At 25.7% G+C, this 25,605-nt stretch overlaps 1 protein-coding gene and 1 long non-coding RNA gene across 2 annotated transcripts in view; one reads left to right on the top strand and one right to left on the bottom strand.

Moving 5' to 3' along the window:
* Positions 1-1,718: 1,718 nt before the first annotated feature.
* Positions 1,719-25,605, top strand: part of LOC135923497 (uncharacterized) — a 48,770-nt gene continuing 24,883 nt past the window's right edge. The window contains exons 1-4 of the mRNA XM_065458286.1: positions 1,719-3,268; positions 3,898-3,986; positions 16,589-16,733; positions 17,942-18,219. Of these exons, the coding sequence (XP_065314358.1) occupies positions 1,855-3,268; positions 3,898-3,986; positions 16,589-16,733; positions 17,942-18,219 (1,926 nt within the window). The 5' untranslated portion in view covers positions 1,719-1,854. The remainder of the gene's footprint in view (positions 3,269-3,897; positions 3,987-16,588; positions 16,734-17,941; positions 18,220-25,605) is intronic.
* On the bottom strand, positions 12,616-24,165 carry LOC135923503 (uncharacterized). The gene is made up of 3 exons (XR_010571234.1): positions 24,134-24,165; positions 24,037-24,091; positions 12,616-12,943 (listed from the first exon to the last, which is right to left on the bottom strand). It is a non-coding gene; the product is annotated as an uncharacterized LOC135923503 (long non-coding RNA).

Raw genomic sequence — 25,605 nt, 5'->3', positions numbered from 1 at the left:
CTAACAAATCAAATATAATTTGATAATGATGCTCGAATTAGACAAGTTGAAATTTGTAATGTCACTGTTAAGAGGGCATTTACTTTAATTTTAAAATTCCTATAAATATTTTAAAAAAATTTTATTACAAATATCATTAAAAAATCATTTAAAATTATCATGTTATTTTTATAAACAAAAATTATTTCATAGGGTCAAAAAGGTAAAAAAAATAAATATTAATATTTAATAAAAAAAAAATATTTTCATTTATTAATATTTTCTACATAAAATAATTAATTTAAAAAAATTTTGATTAAAATTCATAGATAATGATTATGATTTGAAAATAAGGTAAATAAGCTAATTTATATACTATATGTATTTAAATGGTAAGATAGTATCAGATCTATGTTCCAGCTTGGTGTTAGATTTTTCTTATTGTTGACTGATCTCGCCAAACTTTGGGAGGTCTAAATCCGATCCGGCTTGAGCTGTTATTTTTAGAAATTACCGATCAGACTTATTAAAATTCTATCTGACTATACATTTGGATGTTGTAGGATTTTTCTTTACTTTTTATTCTTTAATGATAGAAAATTGTAATTTTCAATATAATTTTACGTTAAAAATATTATATTTGCAAAATTTATTGAATATTTTTATAATTTATCATGAAAATGTTTAATTTTTAAAGATCTTTTTAATTTTTATATAATAAAATAAAAAAGTTACACCTCATGTTTTCCTGTTTTTATTTTCAGACTGATATTTAATTTTAAATTCTTTTAACGTATCAGCTTTTTCTAAAAATTTTATTGTATATTTTCGGCCATACCTTTCATTCCCAGTTAGCGCGAATTCGCGTTGAACAATACAAAAATACAATTTGTAATTTGCCGCGAATTCGCGCTAACTGTGAATGAGAGGTAATTACTAGGCCTTACGACACTAGCAAAAATTGTGGTATCGGCGTATATCTGATTTTTATCATTATTTGTAAAAAAAATAAAGGTCTTATCATTTATTATTAAAAGGAATTAGTATGACAAATATGACATCGTTCAAGGTTGAATTGGTCAATAATACTATTTAATTATGACCACTTTTATATAAAAATATTAAATGGACAATGAGATTTTTTATTATATTTGTTTAATCTACCTCTCTCGTATCGTAGTATCCCTTTATATTTCCCATAGATATTTTATTATACAAATAAATACGATAATAAATAATAGTAACGGCTTTGTCTATTTTCAATATTTGTCCACTGGACTGAGAGTTGACTACATTCACAATGACCTTTATGTGCCAAACGTACATATTAATAAACTATTATTTATTATACACCACAATTTCTCTCTGGTGACCTATTTGGTTATAAAACGTATAAATGTAATTTTTTTACTTGATAATGAAATGGAAAAAATAATAAAAATAAATCATGAATAATTCAAATGGACTATTGATATTTTGCATAATTATATCATGTAACCATTAATTTTCAACTTTTATGGTTGTGGCTATCGTCACCCCGCCTCAAATATATTTTTTTGCGGAAAATTTTTTAAAGTTTAAATTTTTATAATATTTTAAACTATATTTTACTATTAATTATTTATTTAATCCTTAATTATTTCTATAGATATATAGGAACAAGTCATTTATTTATTGAGGTTCAAACGCTTAATCAAAAACATATTTTAATTTCTTTAAATATTCTTTGCCCGAAAAAATTATATAATTTGGGCGAGAAAAGTCGCATGGAAATTCGTTCATTTCAAACTTAATAATTTACCCGGCAAACTCATTGGAAAATTAAAAACGATAATTATCTATATTATTTTCAATTAAAAATCATCATATAAAAAAATGATGGTATTAAATCCCAGAGGGGAAAACTCTAACAATGAAGGCCAAAATTCGGTCCTGAACAGCAGTCTATCAAAATTCGAAACCTTGAAAAAATTACCTATTGAAGAAAGTGAACCAAAGATTAATTATGAAAGAGTGAACGAGAGAGTCACGCCCACTTTAAAAACGTCGGTCGGGCTTGTCAACCCGATCACAGCGTCAAGGATCATCCAAGAAGCGGCCAAGATGTTTAACGAAATTGATTTACAGAAAAATCTGTCCTGCTTGAATTTCGGGGATATGGAGAACGAGGCAAAAATTGTCAATGGGTATCGTCTCCCTAAGAATTTGAACGATAAGTACAGCAATAGTAGCTGTATAAACGAAACCAATTCCCTAAATTGGGGTGACCATGGAGGGGAAGATGCGAAACGGGAACCGAGAATCAGGGAATACTCTGAATTCCTGAAAACGCGACAATTGGAAAATTTGCGTCAATACCATCAAAGGCTTTGGCTTTACAGCACGGTGACCACTCCGGTCCATCAGACTCTCAGTTTACCGCCCCTTTATGCGACCGATAAAAATAACAAAGATTTAACATCTAATATTTTGGATGTTAACAATCAATACCATCAACAGAGTCTTAACTTTGTTCCTGAATTGCCATATGTTAATATCGATAATAAAATTAATAATTTCATAAATCACCCACTTCATCAACCCTTGATCGTTCACCCTTCATTATTTTACCCACAACACCAATTTCCTATGACGTATCCACTCTCACACCTACCAGCATTCGAAAACTTTCCTCACCAATCCTTATCTTACAATCAAAACTTGACCATCAATGGATCCCTACCAGAATATATCTTGAACACACTGGCTAATTACGGGAATTACTCTAATACTTTAGGCATCCAAAATTTGGCCGAATTAGGCGATAAAAGTGGTATCATAACAGATAACAGCGATGTGATGAGCGCCAAAAAATTCAATCGAAAGCGGAAAAGTCAGGATTCGTCTTACAACACGGGTTCCAGTAAGGATGACACCCAAAATTCTCCCTCTGATTCTCCCCTTTCCTCCTCCCCCAAAACCAAATCCTCATTCCAACTATCTCCCTTATCTTCTTCGCAAGAAAATTTAGCTGTCATTCATAACCAACATCAAGCCAAAATGATGAACGACTTGAAAAATTTTTACGAAACCGAAAGCAATCCTTACAGCTTCGAAATAAATGAAAACCACAACGGCCTATTAGCCTCCATGCCAGAAAATAAATGCTCAATCAAGCCTTTCAAAGACAACCTTGAAAATCATCTTTTCAAAAGTTCCGAGAATCGTATTGACCTATCTCCTATGGTACTTGATTCGCAGCATCCATCAATCCTCAATAATCTGGAATTGGAAAAGCCACTCAATTTAGGTTCAAAATTAATTTTTTTTCTTTTTAAAATAAGGGTGTCTTTATTTAAGCAAATAAATAGCAATGATTCTTGTCGACTTTGTTAAAATAATGCTAATTTAATTTAGTATGCCAAGGTGTTTTAATTCTATTATTTTTTGTTCTAGTCGGGTTTTTAAATATTGATTTTTAACAATTTCACTGGAGATGGCTAATATTAAGATTTTCAAGGAATTTTTTCCCCTAATTTTAATTTATATTTAGATTACTATTGACATTCCATCGTGCATTTAATGACCTGGTCTTGATATAACTAGAACACTTTTTTAGGATGCGTGCTAAATTTAAATTAAGCCAACATTCCAATTCTGCTTTTATATAGATTTTTTTTAAATGAATTTGATTGTCACCTTTTTATTTCATAAAATTTATAAATTAACTAATATATACAATTACAATTTTAAATGCAAAAACAAGACATTGTATTTATTCATATGTACTAATATGTAATTATAAATACTTGAATTACAATTCGACAAAATGTTAAAATGCTTTAAGTTGGAGGTATACAAAGGAAAGGAATTTCATAACAAAAATACGTTCTTTCCAATTATTATAGGATATATTTTTATTACATTATCATCCCTTAGAATTCGATGGAACGACAGTGCTTTGCAGGGTTTGTGGAGATAAAGCCAGCGGATTTCATTACGGAGTGCATTCTTGCGAGGGTTGCAAGGTATTTTATGATCATTATAATTTTTTTTCAGGCGGATCTTTAGACGTTTTAAAAAGTGGGTACTAAAAAGTGCTAATTTTCTTAAGAATATATCTATAAAATATTTTACCAAAAGAAATAGTGATGTTAAACGGCTCGATTCGAGCCGATTTTTAGAAACGGATAACTCAATGTTTTATTCGGAAAAATATTACGCAAGCCTAAATATTTTGCTCATATATTGAAACAAAGGTTTGGACATCTATTAGCGAATTCTTGAGGCTTAGACAATATTTTTCTGGCCAAAATATTGTTAATCGTTTTTAAAACTCGGCTCACATCGAGTCGTTTAATAACACTAAAAAAAACGCATCTAAATGACAATTTATTTATTATTATCAAAGTTATTTTAATATAATACTAATTAATAGTGTTGTTAAACGGCTCAATTTGAGCCGATTTTTAAAAACGGCTAACTCAAAATTTTATCCAGAAAAATATTATGCAAGCCTAAAAATTTTGCTCATAGATGGCACAAGAATTGAACATCTATTGGAAAATCTAGACGCTTAGGCAATATTTTCATTCCATGTCAAATCGATCAAAAAGGCACTTTTTCGGCCGACCCCTTTTAAAATTGTTAAAAATTTCGGGAATTATTTAGATAGGTAAAAGAATAAGAAAGCCGTTTATTTTAGCTCGCTAGCACACCTGGTTCTCGAGATATAAGGGCTCAAAGGTACAAAAAAGAGCCACTTTGGAATCTGTAAAATTTTTAAAATGCTTATATCTCAAAAACTATTTATAGTAAAAAAATTATAATATCTCATTTTTTAGGAAGATATTCTCTAATGGGCTAACAAAAAATAATAAATATTGGCGCCATTATAGGCTTTTAGCATCCGGTTTACCTAAATTGCTCTACCTGTATTTTTAAGCAAAATTGTGAGTTTGTTTTCTAATTTTTTTTTTCTTTTTATGCAGACACTTTTTATAAATTTATATACGATGTCATAACCTTGGAGATGCTATCGACTTTTCCGAAATATACATTTTTACCAAAAATTGAAGGGCCCTAATGGTTGAAAAATATTATTCTGGAAAATGAAAATATTGATATATTTATAAGAATTGTGATAAAATTTCCCAGTTCTGCCCCCCCCCCTCCCACTATCCTTAAAATGTTTTACATTTTTTAGATCTCTACTTTGTTACTATAGCGAGCGAATGACTTATTAGCTCGATAATATATAACAGCTGCAGTAAAAACGTATATTTTATTAGGCATATATTCAATTATATTTTACAAAATAAATTGTTTAAGATGATATCTCTTTCTGCGAATTAATTTTAACCTGTCCGTTCAGATCTATTTTATCGTCTGTCTACCAATAACAATCTGGATTTGGAGAGTGCAAAAACATGTATTCTAGGTGTAGATCAATTAAAATTTTATTCTATATCACAGATGGACATACCAAATATTAAAATGTTGCAACCCATTTAATCTACAGAGACATGCTTATTATAGCTAGAATCTAAGAAAGATTCTACCCTGGATGACCCCCAAAAATTTACCATTCAATTTAGATATGTTAATCTGCTCTTTATGGCGACAAAAATTAGCAAACATTCCTTATACTTCAAATAACAATGTAGATATTGATTCTCCCCTTCATATATAAAATCAAGAGGCTATTGATAACATTAATATATCCCTACAATCAAATGGGGAATCTCTCATTAAAAGAAAATGCTTTGTGAAAATATTCGAAAAAAAAAATATCTAGAGTAAAAAAAAGTTTTAACGACTAAAATTATACCATTATCTTCATCAAATGATGATAAATTCGATGAAATTGTAGATACCTTAAAAATTAAAAAAATTATATGAAAGATATTTATTATTGGAAATTCAGTGTCTAATGGGCATATACCCACTCTACTCCTCAGTTAATTAGTATATTTAATAGAAAATCAAAATTTTTTAATATAAAAAGTGAAAAAATCTGGTTATTGATAAGTTAGCAGCAAAATTTTAACCATAATCCGTAATTTCATAAAGCGCCATCTACTTTTTATCAATTTTTCAAGTCGATAGCGTCGCCAAGGTTTTGATATTGTTTATATATTTAGCAAAGGTATCTAAATAAAAAGCAATAAAAAAAATTCGAAAACAAACTCACTATTTTGCTTAAAAATACAGGTAAAGCAATTTAGGTAAACCGAATGTTAAAAGCCTATAATGGCGCCAATATTTATTATTCTTGGTTAATTAGAGAATTTCTTTACCTACAAAATGATATATTATAATTTTTTCATTATAAATAGTTTTTGAGATATAAGAATTTTAAAAATTTTACAGATTCCAAAGTGGCTCTTTTTTGTATCTTTGAGCCCCTATATCTCGAGAACCAGGCTGCTAGCGAGCTAAAATAAACGGCTTTCTCACTCTTTTACCTATCTAAATAATTCCAGAAAACAATTTTAAAAGGGGTCGGCCGAATCGTGATCGATTCCCGTTAGCCGTTTTTAAAATCGGTTCAAATCAAGCAGTTTAACAACACTACTAATTAATATAAACTTCATTATCAAAATTTACTCATTCTTCTGCAGCCGTATATTGCAGGCTTATAGACGTAGCCAGGATTTTACTAGGGGGGGGGGCTATTACCATTGATTCACGGCTAGCGAAAATTTGCGACGAAATGTACAAAAATTAATGTAAAATTATTATATTTATATAATATTTTCTATACTTCACCTCAAATTCGCGCTAACTGTAAATGCAAGGTTAGGTGAGTGTTTTCCCTATAAATTTTGTTGGAAGCATTTAGGTCCACCTATTGTAGGCATTTTACTATGTTATATTTTTATAAAAATAATTTTGGGTCACTTTTTTTAATAAAAATATTTTTTCTAAAATTTTTAATTAAAAAATTAACTTTAATTAATTTTCTTTGAATTCTTATGTGTAATTACATATGTTATATTCATTTTTGAAAGAAGATGGAGTGGGTGGGTGTGTAGGGAAACTTTTTTTAATAGCGTAAAATAATATTTACGAGAACAGGTAAATTTCATAAGGGGAAATTTCCCCTTGCCCCCTCCCCTGACTACGTGTTCAGTAAATATAAAAATTATTTTAGGTTAAAATAAAAAAAATTGATATAAAAACGTATATGTCATAGAGCTTTAGCATATTAAAGGCAGTAGCGAGTTTTTAAAACCTAAATTTTTCCCGGAATTTATTCCATTATGTACATATAGAATATTTACCCTGTGGATTTTCAGACAATTTTATCGTAAATTTTTACATATATTTTTAATTTATATGAAAATCTACAAAAATTAATTGAAATCAAGAGTATAATTTAAAAATTCACGGCAAGGTTCACAGGGTAGTAAGGTTTTCAAATATAAAAAGGTGTATAAATAAAAGTTTTAAACGTCTGCTAAAAACCTAGGAAAAATCATAAGATGAGTATAACGAGTGATAAATTTTTTTCAATTCTATTTTCTATAGAAAGAAAGAAAGAAAGACGATTCTGTCCCAGTCGAACATATATAAGATGTTTAAATTTGACATTCACAAGAACAGGAATATCGTTTAACGTTATAATTTTCTTAATTTAAAGTAAATATATAAGTTATTTAAAAAAATGATATTACTCTTAATTTTTAACCTTGCCCTAACTTCGTCAAAGAGGTCGGTCTCAGAAATTATTTTTTTCTAGAATAATAACAGATTCATAATCTTCTGAGCCACATGGGCATCTAAATAACAATGTTTTTTTATTGATCAATACATAAATAATGATAAAATTGGAACTACTCTTATAAAATATTAAAATGCTCTTTTATTTCAAATCATAATTTTATCCCGTTTATAAGATTTTTAAAAATAATTGGTAGAAAAATTTCTCACAACATTCGGGGTAGCAGCGGAGAGCTTTTTTATTCAAAAAAATATCGGATTAGAAGTGGTTAATTGTTATTTCAATACAATTAATGATTTTTTTTTTAGTTTATAAGTTACTACACCTTTAATATGTATGTCTTTAATGTTTTGACTTTTAAAAACTAAATAAAATAAAAAATATGGCTTTTTTAAAAAAAAAAATGCATTCTGAAAAAAATTGTTCAATTTTGATCAACAAAATTAATTTTGTATCCGAAATTTATTTTTATAAAAAAGGAAGGGAGAAATAAAATATTAATTGGGAAGGGTAAGATAAACTTTCACTCTTTTTTCATATGTATCACCCATTGTATTGGCAAAATTATAATATAGTGTAATGTATACTAACGAAAGAAAGAAACATTGACACTTTCATCTATCTTTGAAAACTGATAACGATCAAGACTTAAGGATGAAATATAAAGGAATAATATTACCATCACCACCATCTGCGTTCGTTTGTTCATATTATGTAATAAAAAAAAGATCAAGATAATAACTTAAAAATTTCAGGGTTAGAATATGACCTTAGTAGCTGCTATAGTCTACTTAATAAAATAACTTTTAAAATAATTTTTTTTTATTTGATCAAAGTAGAATATCTTAGCTGGGTTATCGAAGTATGTCCTATTTCCAATTTTTTCCTTCAATTTGGGTTATGGATGACAAAATTTACAGTCGTGAAAAATTTTAAACGATACCTATCTAATAGCTGGCTGTTAAGCTTTCAAAAATGAGAAACAAATGATTGTCGTAGAAAAATTATATTCATTATTAACTCAATCATTTGCTGGCTTATTTCGGTGTAAAGATAAATGAAATATACTGAAAAATATTCAACCTTCGCTATACTATTATATAATAAAAGGATTTCACATTTGAGCCAAGGTCTGATGTTATAGTATATTAAATATGGGCAAAAGCCGGAAACCTTGAACTTGATCATATGGAATTGTTATTTATACTTTAAAATATCTAAAACAAATAATTTTTTGGGAACCCCTTAGATGATATAAATATTGATATAAGTTTTGACAATAATCAAATTTTGAATAATTTTTTTATAAATATCGAGATTTTAATATTTTAATTACTATATGCAATAGTTTGGCTCCTTTTTAAGTATTTGATCCTGTCTTTCTTTAAGTTATATCAATTTCTCTAAATCAACTTGTTCAATAACTTCATCCGAATTATTATCATCTGATAAAATGGGAGTGGATGGTTTCAATGTTTATATTTAATTAAATTGTAAATATATAAAATCTCATTTAAATTATTAACATTGTATTTACAATTATACAAATATCTTAATATATGATTTAAATATAAAATTTACTGAACAATTTCCGGGTTCGGTTCGGGTTTTTAGAAAATTTTCAAAAAGGATTCAGGTTCGGTTCGGGTTCATAAATATTTTTCAAAAACCCGGGGTTTCTGCTCCGGGTTTGGTTCAAAACTATGCTATAAATAATGTATGGAAAAAATTACCATCTAAATATTGGCATAATTTTTTATTCAGCTAAATTATTATTTCTAAGAATGAATTAAAGATTAAGTGTCTATATGACATAATTTGATGATTTATAGTAATTACTGTTTATTTTGCTTTTATTTAATAAATTTTCATAAATAAAATTGAAAAGCATTTTGAACAAAAAATAACTCATAAAGATTTTGCTTTACTTGCATTTTGATTTTATCAAATAAAATTCTCAAGTATAATTTTTTAGGCTACTATTTAGAAGTAGTATTATAAATTGCCTCTCAATTTTTTACTTATATTTATCTATAGTTTTTTTATATTTGAATCTTAACTTTAAAATCGTTTTTCTTAGTTTTAAAAATCAATTCTTGACCGACCTTAATTAATATTCTCTAGTCTTATAACTTATTTTTTAAGAATATATGTCAATAGTAGCTATTTATTCAGATTAACTCTACCTTAGTCCCAATATGAAACATTTTTTACACAAATAAAGGAAATTAAAGGCACGAAGTCTATACTTTGTAAGTGTGGATTGTGCCCTAGTTCAAATATTTCATCCTCGATGTCCAACCGCTCGAATCTAAAAAAACACATTAAAGTAAAAATATAAATTCAGATTAAATTCTTATATAGATAAAAAATATTTGATTAGGATCTGAAATGAAGATTTTTGAAGATATTCTAATAAGTTTTTGAAAATAAGATCATTCTTCAAATATTTTTAATAAACTCCTCCAATTAAAATTTTTATTTATTAAATATAATACAACAGTTTAAGTGCTCGTGTTTAGCTGGTCATAATTTTGAAAATCAATTCTTGTTAAAAATATAAAAAAAATTATTAAAAAAGAACATTTCTTATAATATTATTTTTGTATAATATAATTTTATTATCGGGGGGGGGGGGGGGGGGTATATATAATTTTAGCAAATAACCGTTAATGCGTTGCTCTTTTTTTTCAAAAGTAACAAGTTTCTTTTAAAGTTTACAGCAATAGTTTATATAATATTGTTATTATTATATATTTTTAAAAAAAATTATAAGAGTTAAAATGTGAGTTTTTGCCTCCAAAAATTGTTTATATCATAGATCGTTTCTAAAATTTTATGAAACTTTGCAAAGTTTAGCATAAAATAGGAGGTTACTAAAAGAACCAGGTCGGTTTTTTGTGTATCAATTTAAAAATCTCTGGGCTGTTGCTATTCTTGAAAGGGGATTTTTATTCACCTCCGTTTCTCTCGCTCCATAGAGGAAGTATAAAAAAATTGAAACTTGAATTGTTAGAAAGTAAAAACTTATTATTTTTTTATTCATAATATTTATTATTTTGAAAGTAATCATTGTCGTTAGGTCTTTCAAAAAAAGAGAGATATTATATTAATTATTATTTTGTTAACAAAAGAAATATAAAAAATTATATGACAATTAAATTTATATCTTATCTTAATGAAATGAAGATGGGTTTATTCAACCTTCAATATTTATAAAACTCAATCTTATATAAATATATTATAATAGATAATGAATTTTTTTATTATGAAAGCTAAGAAAATCCATACTAATTTTTAGGCCCAATCAGAAATTTTATTTTTGAGTCTGAGCGTTACCCGATTTCATTTTATGCCAAATATCGGCCCTGAATTTTTGATTAAAATTTTTAAAATTAAATTCATTTTTATAAAGTTAAATAAAATAAAAATGATGAATATAATTTCCTTGCCCTAATCCAACTATCAATTTATTTTAATATAAGAAACGAAAACACATTTTACATTTTTTAAGGTCGGCCCCATTTTTTTATATTAAACTTAAGCCCGGACCGACCTGATATTTTAAAAGATTTATACCCTGTCCTGCCTAATATTTTTTTATTTTAATTTTTTAGGTTAGAGCTTTGAGCCAGTTTGAAATTTAGTAAGTATACCATCTAAATAAAACTACTATTCATAAATTGGCTTCTCTAGTTTTAACATGCTCCTATTCTATCAATATCTCGAATAAATAATTATTTGGGCTTTTGATGGAAACCAGTAAAATTTGTGCTGTTCGGGTCGATAAAACGGCCCGATTAAGATTTTAGCCAAAATAATATTATGCAATCCTGGAGATTTTGCTCATAGATGGCAGAAAGATTTAACCTCTATTTTCCAAATCTCGAGGCTTACATAATATAAATTTTCCTAAAATCTTAACCTAGCATTTTTTAAAAATCGACCCAAATCGGGCCATTTATCAACACTAAGTACTATTCTTTACAATGTATAGTATTATTAAGTAATACTAATGTTTCTCAAAGGACCAAAAATTTTAAAGCGAAATATAAGCGAGTTGAACCTTCTTATAATTTGATGCGGTTAATTTTTCTGTATATTTTTTATCGAATTTTATTTGGATTTCTTATTTCGGGGGACATAATATTGATTTTTTTTTATTTTATCATTTAAAAAATTTTTTTTGAGGCATATATAATATAGGCTAATAATTTAATCATATATTATATTTGAGAAGTCCATTTTTGATTCCTATTTATATAATTTTTGGTTGAGAGGGCGGGGGTGTAATGGGGTCAAATTCTCACTTTGTTTATTTATCCATTCATTTAATTTCTAAGAGCATTATCGATTTTCTTAATTTGTAATAAATGTTCTCATTAATTGAATTCTTAATTTGCTTTATATTAAAATCGAAATCATGGCCATTTTGGGGATGGAGAAAAATTTTATTATAATATTGAACATTATCGAGTTATTTTGATTGGTATTATTCTTGATAATGATAAAAATTAACATTCTTCTAATCCCCCGCCAATGTTTTTTAAAATTGTTTAAAAAGCTCATGCGGTTTATTCTTTTATAATTTTTCTTCTCCTTTTTTTTTATAAGCATAAATTTATATAAGATCAAGTTTTATTTTACATCTACAATATAGAAAAATTAGTAAACAACGAGAAGTATTGAATTTATAAAAATAAACATATAATTATATAAACGTAAAAAATAACCTGATATTTTGTTTAAAAAATATTGGGCATTGAACCCCTTCCAAAAATCATAATAAATAATCATTTGGTTTTTTTAAATAAAAAGGCATAACCAAAAAAAATATAAAAAAAATAAGGGTAGATAAAATATTATCGATTTTTTTAAAAAAAAATATTGTAACATAAAAACGATATCAATTTTAAAAAAATTCCCTGATTTAGGAGTTTTCTATAAACAAAACGTGGGCCAAAATTGCGAGAACCGATCTGAATTTATTTAATTTTCACAGAAAGTAGACATAATTTTTAATCTACATGTCCCAAAAAATAAATTTCGCTAGTTGTCAGTCATTAATGTCTACTTTTGATAGGCTAACATGATATTAATTATTTCTATTTCCATGGATTTCACCCCAAAACGGCTCCACGAAATTAAGCCCAGATAGTTTAAGATTTTTCGGAATAAACTCGAAGTTTGATGAGGTAATATTTTCGGGTTAGGAAGCGTGGGATGATTTTTCGTCAGTGTAGATGATCTCGAGAAGAACTAAATTTGTAAATCAAAATAAATTAACGATATTTTTATTGTCATTTCTTACAAATTAGGCCTTTTCATATGATTCGAATCGAATAATTTACCGTTCATATTATATAATTTAATCAATATTAGATTTGAATTAATTTTTAAATATTAGTAAATAATTCATAAAAACTGACAGAATTTTTTTTTTAAATTTTATTTGGTTTAAGATTCTTATCAATAAAAATGAGTTGTTATCCTTAAAATAGGAACCTATGTTTAGCTGGTCCAAATATCCGATAAAATATTCAACTTATTATTAATTTTGGATATCATTTTCTTTACCAATTCTTCTTTTCTGCAAATTTATACATAATATAATTTAAAAGTTTTGGATGGAGTATATATCAGAGACCTTATGGGCCTTAATTTTTTGACCAAGCCAGGTCCAGGCCAGCAGTAGAAAAATTTTTAGGCCACAGTCCCGGTACATATCTTATTAAAAAAGATAAAAAATTCCTTAACCGGCCCAAACCCATATCCAAAAATTTTATTTATTGTATTTAATAAAAATAAACAATATTATAGTGTAGTTTAGGCAATCAATTTGTTTACAATACTGAAATTTTTTATAATTAGAAAAATAAAATGGTAATATTTCTTTAAGTTAGTAACTGTTTTAAATAAGCGAAATTTAAACAATATTATAGTGTAGTTTAGGCAATCAATTTGTTTACAATACTGAATTTATAATTAGAAGAATAAAATGGCAATATTTCTATAAGTTAGTAACTGTTTTAAATAAGCGAAATTTAAATTTAATAATTTTAGGCCCAAGCCCAGTAAAAAAAATTCATAAACCCAGGTCCACTAGAAAATGTGGTAGTAGAGATCTCTGATATATATTAATTTTACTGATAAATCAAGATCATTTATAAAATCTTTAAAAAAGAGTTTAAATAAGTTAACTTTTAAAATTTGTTTTACAAATATAAAAAACATGATGTTTTAATGTTTCAAAAAATCAATTTTAATACGTTTCTTTTTATTCAGGTCAAATGTGAACGGATCCTATTATAATGATTGATCAGATAAGATTTCATTATCCATTATATATTTATGGTTGAATGCAACCTATTTATATTTTTCCCAAGTGGCCCCACTTTTTGGTAGGGGTTTTTATCAATACAATCATCAGGGTCAATTAATTATCACAGTTATTCATAATTTTACTAGATATGAGAAGAATTTATAATAAAATTATTTTACTAACAAAATATTTAGGTTCAAAATATTGATACATAAAATCTTTGTTAATATTAAAAAAATGGTGTAAGAAAATTAACAAATATTCACTCCACTATTTCATAAAAATTTGAAAATGATCAGGGATCTACAAGAGATAAAAATTTTAGACCCAGCATACCTTGATTTAAAGAAAGCATTTTTAACCCACATCGGTCTGGATTTCATATAATAATTTTTTTTTAGTTTTTTTGAAATATCTTAGCCCGGACTGGATTTTTATTTTTGAAATTTTTATAACTTCAAAGGGAAATTGAAAATATGAGCAGTAAATGATTATTAAACGTTTCATTATAAGATTTTGCTATCCATTAATTGTTATAATTGTTAAAAAAATTTAACAGCCTGCCCTGGATTTTTAATTTTTATAAGCCCGGCCCTAATTTATAATCTTTTAAAAATTTTAAGCCAATTGTCTTAAATTTTTTTTATATGACTTAAAATAATTGTTGAAAAAAAGTTTACTCAAAATGAAACTATTTAATTTATTTTCGACCGGGCAGGTGGGACTAAGATGCCATTTAATAATTTAAAAAAACTGACATAATAAATAGCTTGAGTTAAATATTTTTCTTAAATCCTTATTGAATTTCATAAAATAAACTTGTAACCCAATTATAATCACTTTTTTGGATAAAAAATCACTGAAAAGTTTTAAATGGCAATAGAAATTTTCTAAAGTTATTATTTGAGATATACATTTTTTTTATATTATTTTTTTTGAAAACAAACTCCGTTCTGATAAATTTAGATAAAACATTCAATAGAAATTAGATATCTTTTAACTTTTTCTACACCGGTTAGTTTGGGGAGTCTACGCTCCTCTAATAATTTGGGTCTACGATCATTCCACTAATATGTTAAATAGATTAAATATGATATTACTCGTCTCGACAATAATTGGTTGTTTAATCAATTGCTTGTTGATTGGTCAATTGGCTAAGATTTCAATAAGAATTTAAATAGAATTTTTTTTATGCCTTATTGAAAAGAATAATTTTTATTTGCGTGTTTTAATTTTTTTTTTGAAGCAATATTTTATATGTATCATTTTACCATTCTGAACAAGAAATATGATATTTGTGAATTTGATTATAAGTAATCTTAAATGAGATTTTAAAAATTTAGTTTAATGAACCCTATTATACATATATATTACACAAATTATATAAGTAGGCATATAATATTTTTGTATTTTATAATAAATTTTATAATTACATAATGAAATGAAGATTAAATTTTTTATAATCCAATAGCGAGAAAATATAATGTACATGCCATAATATTATCAATGTCGGGCAGGGGGCTCTAAGTATATTTTTTTGCTAATTTTAGATAGAATTTCTTTTTTATGCTAATTCTTAAAAAAAATTTAAAGGGTGAACCCATTCCTTTCAAATTGAGGCTAATAGGGTGAACCCATTCCTTTCAAATTGAGGCTAATAGGGTGAACCCATTCCTTTCAAATTGAGGCTAATGAACGTTGCCACTGAATTGTACGAGTTATTTTTTTATCTAATTACTTTCCCGAGTTCGGAACCTTAACCTTGAAGGAACCCTTGAAATGGGACAAATTTAAGAATTGGAACCAAACCCATTTTAAAATTTCCTTCATAACATATTCAAAAGTGGAAATAATTTATATATTTTTTTAAAAATGGTGTGTTTCATTTTAAAGGGTTATTACTTAATTTTTTTTTATAATTACTAACAGAGTTTGGAATAAAAAAAAGCATAAATCACTTTTCAAGATTTTAGGAATAGAAATCAGTACCACTATTTAAAAAAAAACATTCACAAACTAAAACGGTATCTCTTTAAATCCCAGATATTAAACTGCGAATTTCCACCAGCTTTATGTTTAGTTGCAAATTTGTAAATTTTGAGGCATTTTAATTTATATTGGCATTGGCTTTCGATGGGTTCAAATTAATCGAATCCGTTTTATATATTGCAATGTATTTAATTTTTATTATTTACATGTTAAAATTTCACCATTAAAAATAAATAAATGATTTTGGCTGAATTTAAGCAAACTCATAAACTAGATACTAATATTATAATAGATATATCCCTCTATTAAAAGTATTTAATCAAATATTATAAATATATTGAGTTCGATTCATCGTTCTGATAATTGCAATCATTAGTTAAGTCCGAAGAATTCACAATATTTTATATTATATTATATTTCTAAATATAATATTTTATTTTACTTCTAAACAAATATCATAATTTAACCAAAGAATTCAATTTAAAAACATTATGAATTTAAAAGGAAATATCTATTTCAATAATACCATTTTGCATAGTGGATTTCAACATTACCGTTTGATTTTTCTATTACATTTAAAAAAAATACTTCAGGGTTTTTTTAGAAGAAGCATTCAGCAAAAGATACAGTACAGACCTTGCCTCAAGAATCAGCAATGTAGTATCCTTAGGATAAACAGAAATAGATGCCAATACTGTAGACTCAAAAAGTGCATGGCGGTAGGAATGTCCAGAGACGGTATAATATATTATTCGTAACTCCAATAAATCTTTATTGACTTGAAACCTTCTAAATAAGATGATCACTTAATTACTCTTATTGACCACAGATGAAGCATTGGTTACTATACTATATATAGTTAATCATTTTTAGAAAGCAGAGCAAAATTATGAATAGTCATCTTATGAAGAGGTTTCAAATGTATTTAAGTGTAGCATCTTCATATGCTAAGAGCTATGATCATAGAAATTAGAATTGTCTCTTGTTATTATATGAGTTTTTTATTTGTGAGCTTTTATTTATATAATGGGTAGGATAATTATTTTTTAAGTGCTAAAGTATTAGGTTTCTACCTCGAATTGGCTATTTCAAAATATCCTAAATTCCAACCTCACATATCCAATCCACTCTAAATGGAAGTAAGGATGGAAAACGCATGTTTCCCCCAAAACAATTAGAAATATAATACATCCATTAATAATGAAAGACAAAGTGGAAGCTAATATAATATAGTCACGAGATGTGGGAATTTGGATATCAACTCCCCCCCCCCTTTAACATATTTATTCAATTACGGTAACAATGAGCCCTTCAAATTCAACAACTCGACTCTCCACAAAATTTTTATTAATTTTTAACGGTCCAAAAATTTATTTATTTTTAGGACCAAGTTAGGTCCGATCCGAATTATATTTTTATTTTTGGCAAATTTTTAATTGAAAATATAAGTTTAGGGCATATTTATTGTTACATAAAACTAATATTTTGTCCTAATCCCTGAAATTTAAATATTCATTTTATTTTATTAATAAAAAAGGAAAACATTTTTTTTAAACCCAAAAACATGTCCAATTTTTTTTTAATTTTGTTCAAATCTGTAGGAATTCTTCTAAAAAATTAATGCCCTGTCTAGCCCAATTTATTTTTAATTTAAGCTTGATCCTGACAAGATTTTAAAAAATGATTTTTTGAAATTTTTTTTAGGCCCGAGCCAAAATTTGAGCCGGTCTTTGAACTATGGCTTTCTAGACAATACCTTTTAATCACCTTTTCAATTAAAACAGATATATCTTATAAGCCAATTTGTCCCAATTATTAAGTTCAAAATTACGATATCGTTGAAGAAATATAGAGAGGAAATTTGGAAATAGAACAAGAATGATATATTTTTTACAAAGTTAAGTAACCTAAATCAGAGTTTCAAATTTTTAAAAATTAAAATACAGCCGTAAGATTCGGGAGGGTTCCAAAAAGGGAGAAAGCTAAAATACTTGCCGAAATGAGCAGAGTTATCAATTCAAAATCCTCCAGCTTGTCTAAATTGACCACGGATGACATCATACAACTGAAGGATAAATCAACTGGAAACGGGTTTTATTCTGACGAAAACGTTCGTTTAGACACGTTAGTTACGATCTTACAGAACGCCCACTCTGACACACTTAGCAATTTGAATGGCGGATCTTTGAAAGACATTAACCTTTCGCAAAATAATGCCACTAACGTAAATGACATTTGATGATATATATATCTAATATATTATATGCAGCGTAGGAAAGTGGGACCCCCACCCTAAACAACATTTTAAGCTAATTAATTATATCCCTGATTGTCGTACTTTTTATTGTATGGTTCGGTTACGGTTCTGAGGAATTTTTTTTATAAATGTTCGGTTCAGATTCATAAAATCTTTAATGAAGGTTCATAAAACATATATATATAAATATATATATATAAATAATTAATTCTCTTTGATGATAGAATATACTTTAATTCTCAACATTCTTTTTCAAACAAAATCTGTAACTTAGTTGTGAAATCTATTGATGCTAATAGATAGAATTTAGGTTGTTATAATTATCTTCCTCCCCCAATATGTAAGAATATCAGTTATTGCTTGTTATATTGTTTCATGCCGTTAAAGAATTTATATTTCCACTAATTAATCGATTATGTCTTGTATACAACGTGCCATATTTCTACTTTTATTATCCTAGGGATAATTTATTTGACTCGAACAAATAAAAAAGGAAATGTAAAAATATATTTATAAAAAATTTACTAAAAATATGATTCTATGAAAAAAATTGCTCTACAGTTTAACATTTATATATTTATGAGTAATTGAACCTAATACAAGTTACATTCTTGAAAAAGTAATTAGTTACGTTGCAAGTTACTTTATAAAATATTTATAACCTTATTTAATATAGTTTATTATCATACGAAATATTTGCATAAAAATTTTAATCATAAGAAATACAATTTACAAAAAATGATTATATCCCAATATATAGTATTTATTTGCACTCTAAAAAATGTCACAATTTAGTATTTATATGCACCTGAAGAATATATATAATATAAATAACACAATTTAATATTCATTTTTCAAAAAAATTCAGCTTAATAAAATATTTAACTTTAACAATAAACTGCTTTCAGATTGGTGCTTAAAAAAGACGTGCTGTTTTTCCTCCAAATTAAGCCCTCTACACTAAACTTTTGGTAATCATCATATAAAGATAATGATATATTTTTAAAAATTAACTTGAAAAGTAACATATTGTTTTTTATATTTCAAAAAATATGACTAGTTACAGTTAGTTATATTTTCAATGTAAGTTACCGGTTAGTTACTTTAACAACACTGAAACAATCTTGTGCATATATTATTATGGTACACCAATTGTAGGAAAAACACCAGGCTAAAGGTAAATCGTTATAATTCTACTTTATTGATTTTGAAAAAGCGTTGGTCCCAATTAGTGTTGCGTAATCGGCTAATTTTAGCCGATTATAAAACGGCTTAGCCGAGATTTTAGGTGAATAAATCGGCTAATCATAATTAGGCTAAGCCCAAAAATGGGCTAAGCCTAAAAATTGGCTAAAATAAATTAGTCAAAAATTCTGCATCGATGCCTAGCACTAATTATTATTTATTTTAGTAAAATAATTTATTTTATTTATATTTAATATAAATATTTTATTATTATCAACAAATAAACATGATATGATTTAATATTTTTTATTTATATTGTTTTATTTTGAAATGAAAATAAATTTTTTTATTTTATGTTTTTTTAATAAAAAAAATAATATGCTGATGCTATTGTAAAAATGTAATATTCTTTTTAATATAATTTATTAGTGATTTTCACAATCTTCTTTTTAAATACATCTTTAATTGAGGAATTATATTGTTTAGATAAAAAAACAATCTTTTATGTGAAATCTTTTATAATTTTTTTTTTATCAATTTTGTAAAATTATCTATTTTTTTATTAAATGAGGTGTTTTTTTTAAAATAATTTTTTAAAAATATTTATATTAAACATTTTTGATGTTATTTAATATGATCTTTTTAAGGATGATATTTTAATGTGACAATTGTCATAATCTTTATTTTTAAAGTTTTTTGATTTTTTTTTGACGAAAATAGATTAAAATAGGTATTGATAACATGTTTAAATAAAAATTTCGTAAAGATGTACCTTAGAAAAGTGACAATTGTCATAATCGTTATTTTCAAAGTTTATTGAATTTTTTTGATGAAATGTTAGAATGACAATTGTCATAATCGTTATTTTCAAAGTTTATTGAATTTTTTTGATGAAATGTTAGAATAAGTATTGATAACATGTTTAAATAAAATTTAGTGAAGATGTACCATACATAGATAAGTGAAAAATTGTCATAATCGTAGTTTTTAAAGTTTTTTGAATTTTTTTGACGTAAATAGGCTAAAATAAGTATTGATAACATGTTTAAATAAAATTTATTGAAGATGTACCGTAGAAAAGTGACGATTGTCATAATCGTTATTTTTAAAGTTTTTTGATTATTTTTTGACGAAAATAGAAGGGATGTGAACCCTTCAACAAAAAAAAGGGTCCGGGTTCGGGTCCTGTAATAAATTTTTAAAGGACCCGGGTCCAGGGTTCGGGTCCAGGGAACATAAAAATAATGACTCAAAATAAGACTTTTTTTTCATTCATTTTTATTATACTTCAATATATATACACATTCATAATTCAAAATGAAATATTTTAAATATTTTATTCAATCGAACGATCATAATATCTTCTAAAATATCATCTTTGAGATTTCCACGTAAATTAGACAATATGTATTTCAAAGATGAAAATCCACGTTCTACGCTGATCTAAAATAGATAGTTATCTTTATAATATATAAATTATTGTACCTGTGTCACCGGTACAGCCATGACGAATCTAGACAAGGTATACAATTCAGGATATATTAGAGAATTTTCCTCCCAGAATGTTAAAATATTTTTATCCCTATTAATTCTCTTAACTTCTGAGAATTTTTCAATTAAAGATACAATCGATATTTTTTTCTCCTTTCTATCTGGTCCTAATGATAATTTTATTTTTTTTTCTCTATCTAATAATAAAATTTCGAGATCGTCAATATTACTATCATGATTACTATCGCTACAACCATTAGATGTTGAAGCCTCCAATATATTGTTATAATAGAATTATGGTTATGCCATAAATCCTCGAGATGGTCTATTGCCATTTGCTTTTGCTCTATACTTAATAGAACCTGATATCGAGGATCTAAATATATTGAGGCATACACAACACTATTTTTCAAATATTGTTGCTCTCGTATTTTCATGTTTTCTAATATTTCATATGAAAAGGAACTTGTAAATTTTTCTAATTCTAATCGACATCTCACCGATATGCCATAAAAATCGGATAAACACAACTGTTCTGACTGCAATCGTAATGTAATAATTTTCAAAGGAACCAACACCCTAGTAAAGTCTTTGATTTGATTCCAATCAACCTCTGACAAAATGATTTCACATGATCCTATAATAAAATAATCACAGAAATCTTTTAAACTTATTAATCGCTCTAGCATCATACAGATAGAGGACCAACGGGTTGTGCAATCTGTTACATTTTAATATTTATTATTGTAAGATATATTTAAAGGTCACCTTATATATGTATATTATATTATTCCGACATGTAATATTATATTATCGAGGTTAATCAAATTGCATATTATTAAAAGTTAAATTGGATTATTATATAAATGTATATATACCAAAAGAATTACAAATAAAAGTATTATCGTTTTTTTAAAAACTTTAATCGATATAATACAATCTAATATTGCCATTTGCCTTTTCATGGATTTTAATATTCGTACAATTGTAGGAGTTCTTAAATATTTAGCAACATCCCTTACTTTGTCAATTATAGTTTTAAAGATATTATTTTTGAGGGAATCATTAATAGCTAATTGTAGTGTGTGGGCTGCACATCTGATACAGTATATCTTCGTGGAAAAATCTTTTATTATCTCCGGTATGTCAAATTCACTTATGTCCTCAAAATTATTATCATCATTATCTATATCTATATCATCCATTTCGTCCAATGAACATTCATTTAATAATTTAATAGATTTGACTAGATTAGCACCATTATCCGTAGTAATGGTATAAACGTTTCTTAAAGGAATATGGAATTTATTTAAAGTTTCCATTATCATTCTTTTTATATTTTCAGAAGTTGAACTTTCTTTAATCTCCTTCATTGCTAAATTTCTTAAGATTATATTATTTCCTTTAATATATTGTATATTTATTCCTAAAATATTTCTCCCTAATCTTTGGGCGGAATCTATTTTTAATGAAATTAATTTGTTTTTTGTTTCTTTTATAATTTTTGCTTGTATTTTTTTCGATTCATCAACCACTAAGTCCTTAATTTTAAAACGGTTAATTGATGTTCCAATTGACTTACTAATAGAATCAATAATTTTTTTTAAACCAGAATCCTCAATAATATTGAAAGGTCTTCCATTTATTGTAACAAGCTCAACTAAAGCATTCATCAAATTCTCCTCAGACATTTGAATATGAATGCTTTTTTTTAAGCAAAATTTTCCAATATTATTTTGATCCTTCTTTACAATACTGATAGTAGTAGACTTTTTAACAATGTCTTCTTCCAAAAATTTGGTTTTTCTATTTAAATATTCCTCAAAGATTATAGAATGATGTCTTTTTAAATGTCTTTCCAGGTTAGTATTGTGTGAACCTTTTATCATTAAGTGGCAGATTTTGCACTCAGAATCCCCTTTAGTTGCATTATAGTACTCTAACAAAATATCTTTTATTTTCATACTAAAAAAACAAAATTTAATTTGTTTAAAAACTTAAAAGTATAGACACATAGGATATATATTTTGTTTATTAAGGCTGCATCCAAAATTTAAAAATATAAAAAAAATTTGAAGAAAATCTATTTTTAATGTAAAAATAAAAAATGTGTTCAGTTTCATTTTTATAAAAATTTTACAAATTGAAATTTTAAAAAAAATTAGTAAGTACAATTTTTCCTAATGCTGTTAATTTTTATAAATTTACTACCCAAATGATTATAGCCTTTTATATTAATATATTTTAGTGTCAGAAAATCATTATGGAAAGCATAAGAGTGCACAGGAACCTCTGGTGCAAAAATGACTTAAAAATTAGATATTTTGTAGAAAATAGGAAAATTTGGGAGGAAATAGGAAAAACAAAACTTGAATTATGATCAAGTGAAAAAGAAATTTTTAGCTGTGCTAAATTTAATAAATTATAATCTGGTAAAAATATAAAATTATAATTTAAAAGGTGCTTGAAAATTATATTATTTCTATCACAATTTTATTAACTCAAATATAATAATTTTATATATATATTTTATGGAAAAATTATCTTTCAAAATAGGTTATATTATTGGTTTTCCAACTGTTTATTAAATATTGATATAATTATTCACAACATAGTATTTATTAAGTATATAAATAAAATCTAAATATAACTATTATCAAATAATAGGTTCTTAATAACTGAAAGGTAATATAAAATTAAATATTTATATAACTTTTATTTTAATTATACTAATATTTGAATCATATCAAGGATTTTGAATATTTTAATTTTTTTAAAACTTAAATGTGTCCAAGTGTTTTGTTATTAATTTGTGAAAATTTTAAAGATTTTTTCAAAATATTTTGGATGCAGCATATAACTAATTTTTTGATATGATGATTAGAATATATTTGATAACTTATAATAAAATATATATTTGCAAAACACTGCCAATTTTGATTCATTTAAATTTACTGCTTAAAAAATCATAAGATATTAATAAATTAGCCTTAACTTATAATAAAATATATATTTGCAAAACACTGCCAATTTTGATTCATTTAAATTTACTGCTTAAAAAATCATAAGATATTAATAAATTAGCCTTTAATATTAAAATATTATTACTTGCAGTACAAAATAATTCCAAATATTTCACTTTCAAATCAAAATACAAGTATTTCTAATAAGAGCAAATAAATTATCACAATTAAAATATTATTACTTGCACTACAATAATTCATTTTCAAAAAAATCAACGTATTTCTATAACATAGCATATTAATAAATTTACATAATAAAATATATTTACTTACACTAGAAAATAATTTATGGTATCAATCACTAAATAAAATGAAATGAAATCCAGGACGAAAATCAAAAGAAAAGCGCGAATATAAAATAAATGATTCCACGAAAAAAATTAATAAAATTATAAAAATTTTATATTATATTTTAAAAATAATATTTTTACATTATTTAAAAAAAAAATTTATATGTTAAAATTTTTACCCTGAACCCTTGAACCCTCCACTTTTTAAAAGGGTTCGGGTTCAGCCAAAATACGAGGGTTCAGAGGGTTCAGGGTCCGGGTTCACATCCCTGGAAAATAGATTAAAATAAGTATTGATAACATGTTTAAATAAAAATTTAGTGAAGATGTACCGTAGAAAAGTGACGATTGTCATAATCGTTATTTTTAAAGTTTTTTGAATTTTTTTGACGAAAATAGATTAAAATAAGTATTGATAACATGTTTAAATAAAATTTTGTACCGTAGAAAAGTGAAAACTGTCATAATCGTTATTTTTAAAGTTTTTTGAATTTTTTTGACGAAAATAGATTAAAATAAGTATTGGTAACATGTTTAAGTGAAGAGAAAAGTGACAATTGTCATAATCGTTATTTTTAAAGTTTTTTGAATTTTTTTGACAAATATGTTTAAATAATTATTGATAATATGTTTAAATTAAATTTAGTGAAGATGAACCGTGGAAAAGTAACAATTGTCATAATCGTTAATTTTATAGTTTTTTTAATTTTTTTGACGAAAATATGTTAAAATAAGTATTGATAACATGTTTAAATAAAATTTAGTGAAGATGTACCATAGATTGACAATTGTCATCATCGTAGTTTTTAAAATTTTTGAATTTTTTTGACGTAAATAGGCTAAAATAAGTATTGATAACATATTTAACATAAAACAACATTAAAAAAATTTAGGACTGGCCGGCCCTGAATATATAAAGTACGGACTAAAAATCCTTGCCAGGCCTAATTTTTTTGAAAAAAGCAGCCGGGACGAATAATTATATTTTAAAAATTAGGGTCATACAAATAACACCTCTACTGCTATCTCATAAATTAATTATTTACAAAAACCACATTTAAAAATTCATAAAAAACACTAATATGAATAAAAATTATCTTAAAAAATATTTAATAAAAAAAATTTATTAATATTTACATCAAATTTTATGAAAAAATAGAAGAAAAAAATGTCGAGTTAATAATTGATTATTTATCAATCAAACTATCTTTAGCTTAAAAAAAATAAATATTTGTATTTTAAATTCTTAACCTATAAAATTAATTATAGCACTAATTTTAACCCATTTGCTTCAAAAAACATAAAAATAACGATTATGACAATTGTCGCTTATTTAGAGTACATCTTCACTAAATTTTTATTTA

The sequence above is a fragment of the Gordionus sp. m RMFG-2023 genome, chromosome 1 (genome assembly GCF_954871325.1).
Source record: "Gordionus sp. m RMFG-2023 chromosome 1, tfGorSpeb1-WG-v2, whole genome shotgun sequence".
Lineage (NCBI taxonomy): Eukaryota > Metazoa > Nematomorpha > Gordioida > Chordodea > Parachordodidae > Gordionus > Gordionus sp. m RMFG-2023.
This window is presented reverse-complemented; position numbering and strand designations above follow the sequence as displayed.